Source organism: Sinohyriopsis cumingii, chromosome 12 (assembly GCF_028554795.1).
Source record: "Sinohyriopsis cumingii isolate HCF-2022 chromosome 12, ASM2855479v2, whole genome shotgun sequence".
NCBI classification, from domain to species: Eukaryota; Metazoa; Mollusca; class Bivalvia; order Unionida; family Unionidae; genus Sinohyriopsis; species Sinohyriopsis cumingii.
The window spans coordinates 84,975,926-84,981,925 of record NC_142972.1 but is presented as its reverse complement, the minus strand read 5'-3'; the positions used below and the strand labels follow the sequence as shown (position 1 = coordinate 84,981,925).

Below are 6,000 nucleotides of genomic sequence, written 5' to 3'. Positions count from 1 at the left end.
TTATTTCGGCATTTGGAACCTTCTAAAAGTTGTAGGATTCGCCCTCTCTGCTGCTGCTGGCTATCCATTCAATCCAGAATCAAACACAAACTTTGTTCTCTGTGCTACGTTTCACTGTCAGACTCTAGTCCAACATGCCTATCCGACCTCACCCATGTGTACACACCAGCAAGATACTTACGCTCCTCTTCTGACAATCGTATGCTCGTTATTCCCACTATGAAAACAAAGTCATATGGACAGCGTTCTTTTGCATACCAGGCCCCAGCAACGTGGAATGAATTGCCCACTGAACTTAGACACAAAGACACAGTGATCACATTCAAGAGGGCTCTCAAAACTCACTTATTTCGACTGCAAGAACAAACTTAAAGACCTAATAATGTTTCCTACCTAAAATATTCTCAGTATGTTTTTTAATGTTTTCTAATTTCATGGTGTTTGTTTTTGTAATCATATCATTATGTTTTTTTTTTTATCTTATAGGTGTTGTCTAATGTTGTAAAGCGCTTAGAGCGTCTAAAGATTAGGCGCTGTACAAAGATCCATTATTATTATACTTACCAATGGATTTGATTTTGTAAGATATGTACACGGATACCGAAAATCTTTTAGACTGGTTCTCTGAAATGGATGAGTTTGACTTTTAGTTCGCAAATAAATATAAGACCCTTCTGTCATTGATAAACAATGTGGTAGTTTATTTTGAACTATGATGTTTTGTATTATCAAAAGGAAAACCAACGAACCACAGAAGATGAATTGATTCTGTTATCGAAGACTGATTGTTGTTTCTGCTAAGGGTATGCCATATATATGAATATGACAATGTAGAAGCGTTTAGGTCGTTTTGGCATGGTTCTGAATGCTGTTCAAAACGCAAGGATTTGGGACGGGGTGGGTGGTTATATATCATGATGTGGTGTAGCTTTACCTTGTAAAATGTTGATCCAGATATGCATTACATCTAACTGCTCTTCTGCACCTAGCGGAACAGCTCAGTTCCGAACACTTCGCCGGGGAAATGGAAACGTTCAAGAATGTCCCGCATAGTCGGTAATCCAAATTGTTACATTCTTGGTCACATTATTTAATTCATATTGAATGACCCAGTGTTTTTTTTTTTATTTGAAAGATAACTCGGTCAAAATTTCCACACACGTAATCCTATTACAAAGAAGCATATAAAAGTTTATTTTATGATTATATGTCTGAAATTGTAGTTATATGAATTTTTCTTCCTCTAACATACGTTGACTTATTTTTGTTTAACAATTATTTTTGTGTCAAAAATGGGTACCATAACCACCGTTATTTATTATGTTGAGACATTGAAACCAAATTTGCCTCATTCATAAAGAATATTTAAGTGCTTACAATATTCTCTTTTGTTAAATTTGGACCAAAAATAGATTTTCTAGATATTTTTATGTATTATAATTGTAGCAGTTGTTTTACTGATTTTTGGAGTTACTTTGGGGCATATGAGGTGAGACCCAAAATTGTGATATGGAAAGAATAACCACATGCATGTTGCTTCACACAGACTTTTACTGAAGGAACATTTGACTTAATGTTCTGCAGTCAAACAATGAGAAAATAGTTGAACTTCTGTTGTTTCAAAAGTCAGTGTTAGTACTTAAAATTGCATGAACAAAAGCAAGGAAATGGTGTTCAAGACATGGAAACCTTTTACAGTGTTATCCTCTTTTATACTGCGTTTGTCCCTCATTTGTCATTTCATATGAAGCATGTCATTGAACAAGAAATGCAATATTCAGTAAAACCTGTAAATGGACTTTTGTCCATTTACAGCAGGATACGTAAGTATGGCATTTTTTCCTGTCCAAAATTAAGTTCAACAAATGTGACAGCTACCAACCATTCTAAGTACTCTTTTTAATTTAAATATACTCACACCATAAGGAATGAATCTTTTGACACTATACTCACACCATAAGGCATGAATCTTTTGACACTATACTCACACCATAAGGCATGAATCTTTTGACACTATACTCACACCATAAGGAATGAATCTTTTGACACTAGTAGGACCTTCCGATGCATTTGAAAGAAAAAAATTTAAACAACAATGCAAGTGCAGAATGGTGACACCTCTTGTCAAAAACAAAGTCAAGTTAGGTTAATTTTTCCATGCTGGTCAAACAAGGATAAACTGATTTGAAATACCATTGGAAAATTATTGGATACAAGGTTTGATATTGCTACGATATGTTTGAAATATGGATGATGGGTAATACCAGGACTTAAATTAACTGTTGTACTTGGCAAATACTGTTTTAAACTAGTGTCACAGAATATATTAATTTTGCAAGCAAATTGTGGCTACTATGTCACAAAATTTACCATTTGAATAAAAATGTTACAGTTAAAAGGTGTACACAGTACTTTATACAGAACTCTATTATAATATATGCCTAGCATTTCTTACAAGTAATGGCTACAAATGTATATGTCATTTACTCACTGATTCATTCTGAGACATGCTGAATTTCGACCAGTGTTTGTGAATGGATGTATTGTTCTGGCTGCAATCTAGAATGTAACGTGAGGTGGGAGTGAGCTGCTTTGTTTTTTTTCTTTACCCAATTTGTTCATTGAGATTTTTAATTCGTAATAAAAGAATATTTACATTTTAGGTAGCAGCTATACTCTACAGAATACACTACACTGTGTAGGGTTCAGGGTCTAAACCGACCTCAGTGAAAAATGTCCATGGCAAAAATGGACTTGCGCTTAAAAGGCCCATTTTTGTATCCATTACTAATTTTCATGTATACTAATCAAAATAAATAATAATAGATATCAACTCTTTTTTATTGTGAAATATGTAAGAATACTCAGATAAAACCAAATACTGAAATGACTAAAACCATTACAGATGGACTTAATGGATACAATGGTTGTTAACAAAACTTGTTTAGCAGAAGTAATAATCTTGAAAGTTAAAGGAGAAGACACAAAGAAAAAGGTTGAATAATGAAATCTTCATCACATTTTTAATGAGGGAAGTATGGAAAGAAGAACGGATACATACGAATTACGATGGTTCAGTACATGCCACTTTTGGGAAGTAGAAAATCTATATTTAAAAAATTTCATTGATGCTGAAGACACAGTAGACTAGAAAATGGATCCTGGTAAGAGATGAAAAATGTGAAACAGAATGACATTGCAGTCAAGAATACAAAGTGATTTTTTTAAGAAAAATTCTTATAGAATCATCAACAGGAAAGGAAAAGAAAGATAAGGCTATCAAGAGCAGTGTTGGTTACAAGCAGAAAAAAGAAAATAGTGGAATCCTCATACAAACGATTCAAACATAATTTCTCACTTGTGATTCATAGCTTTTTTTGTCTTTTTTAGTTACTGATAACAAGTAAATGACATGTACCAAGTATTTCATACAACACTCTCACATACACACACACACACACAGAAGATACTGACTATTGTGTTAAATGGTTATAAGAATCAGCTGTATTATTTAATCAAACTAAAGAGAATGGATTTAAATGGAGATAATGTGTGTTATGTTTTCACTGCTTATTAAAATCAGATTACCTGTTATTAGAATAAGAAACAACTATTGAGTACTATTTAAAACAAAGATGGCACTGGTGATGCTGGTTTTAAGATGATTCTGATACATGAAGTTTACCTGCAATCACCTTGGGTAGTTCAGTCAGGAGTGTCTCAGTAATCACTACAAACACTGTTAAAATCCTGTGACGCATCAAGCTCTGTTGAGACTTGATGCTTGGGAAAGTGATGTGATTGCAGAGACTTGTGTTTGAGTCTCAGTTTTGATTATCAAAGTTTCCTGACATAATAAATATATCTGAGACAGAACGCAGGTAAAGGAAGTTTGAAAGGTAAAGTGTGGATGCTGACACTTTCCTGATACCGGTAATGCAGTCTGTATTGGAACAGGTCTGCTGTTTGCTATCAGTAGTTCACTTGAGTCTTGGCATTAATCTTTATTGACCATTGCTTTATTCTTTGATACTTAATAATTTAGCAATAGACATAAAAATGTAATTGATAAGAACTTCTTATCAGAAGTGAATAGACACAGGTATTACAGAAAAGTTGTCATTAATTTGAGAAAGAAAACAGGATAAGCATTGGAACACTGTAGGGCAAATGACATTGACCACCTATTGCTAATATGGCTTTGAAATTATTCTCAGTATAAACTGCAGGTTGCAATTTCAAGAAAAAGAAAAAAGAAAAGTGATTAGAGGCTTATTTAAAAACAAGGATGAAATTTTTTTTATCATTATTACTGAATCTTTTATAATGGCCTTTTTCCATGGTGGTCCATTCTGACCTGTTTCCGGCCTTTCTGGACATCGCCTTTTTAACTCTGGCCTTTTTCATATTGGTCCTTTCTGACCCGACACCCTAAAATCAGCAGAAAAGTAAGTAATTATAAACAGATCCTACTGAAAAGAATTTAACCTGTTTAACCTTTCCTTCCAAATAATAATCAACCAATAAAATGTAATTCAGAAGCGTTCAATTCAGAAACTTATAAAGTGTCCAAAACAAAAAAAAAATTCTTAAGTGCCTGCCATCTTTGAAATATAAACTTCCAGTTTGCACATAATGACCCCTCAATTGAAATCAAAGGAAGTTCAAACACTTTATGACCATTACACTTAAAATTCTTGAAGGTTTATATTGTTTATTGATTGCGTTTCAAAACCATGATAATATTAAATCATTTCAGAAGCTACTACCATGGAATTCAAGTTTCTGAAATTTCAATAAAATCATAACCCTAAATTCCACCATGTTTTTGGAACTTAATGTGACTGCACTATGAATTTAATGTATCAAGAGTTTATATTGGATGTTAATTTTAAACAACCAATGAAAATAAATGTAAGAAATGGTGTAATGGCACACTCTTGAAAGGCTAGTCATCTTGGACATGAAAGTGAGGCTGTTTTCTTAGTGTGGAAAGTGTTGCGTCCCATGTTGGTCCAGGCTAATTCATGTGCAAGACCAATAAATATGATATAGCAAATTAAAATGAAATTCAAGAAAACGAAGAAAAAAAATCCTGATATTTCAGCTTGTTTACCTGGGGATAGTCAAACAATTTCCTGTTGAGAGTAAAATTTAAAATGTAGAATACACAAATCATCACATTTATAAATGTGATTTATACTATTTGCATACCCTCTTCAGGGATCGTCCTGGGCTTCGCCAAAGTCGCAAATTGCGATTTTTTTTTCCTTATTGGCGACAAAAATATCCCATCTGGCGATTTTTTTGGCGACATACTTTTTGGTTATTTAATTTGTACATACAATCATGGATTTGGACTGAATAAATTTAAAGCCAGAACGAAAGGAAGCCATAAACTTGACTAAGCAATGCATTGGAATCAATCTGTTACACAAACAATCCTTTGTTCTTATTGACAACCCTATCTTTACAGTGCATTGTTACATCATAATCTGCTTATGCTGACATCTGGGCAGAGTACTGTATGCTGCGATACAGTCAATCATGCTACCTCACTATACCTACAACTGACCGACTTCTGAAGACGCGAATAGAACAGATACAGTTAATTGTATGGCTAATCCTTCTGTTTTTTTTAATACATATACCAATGCAATAGTTTTGCTGAACCTTCATAGAAAATTGATAACCTTTGAAGTACCGACTACTGTGTATAAATACAAAGCAAATGGAAAAAATCTCAATCACAATTACATCTGTCGCCAGTGCAGCATTTTACTCATTGATCTTTTCCTTTTGCCTTCAGTCCCGTGTTATGGCTGCAGAGACTTAAACTCCGCAACAAGAAATAGCAAAAAAAAAACAGTTGTGCATAATTAATAATAATTATTTATTTCTTAAAATACAGGAGTGAAAGAATCCCTAAATTGGGTGTGAATTTATGCTTATATATACGGTCCAATATTGCCAGGAGTTGACTCGTGTAAGTTTCATTCG

At 33.5% G+C, this 6,000-nt stretch overlaps 1 protein-coding gene across 2 annotated transcripts in view; it reads left to right on the top strand.

Annotated features, from left to right (window-relative positions):
- Positions 1-669: 669 nt before the first annotated feature.
- Positions 670-6,000, top strand: part of LOC149786894 (TIP41-like protein) — a 31,190-nt gene continuing 25,859 nt past the window's right edge. Inside the window, exon 1 of one of the 2 annotated variants that reach the window (XM_089977426.1) lies at positions 670-803. Coding sequence is in view for 1 of the 2 variants with exons in the window: in XM_089977425.1 (XP_089833551.1) it covers positions 1,041-1,056 (16 nt within the window). In the remaining variant the exon portion in view is untranslated. Of the gene's footprint in view, positions 804-914; positions 1,057-6,000 lie in introns of those variants that run through there. The other variant, XM_089977425.1, reaches the window with a different exon arrangement.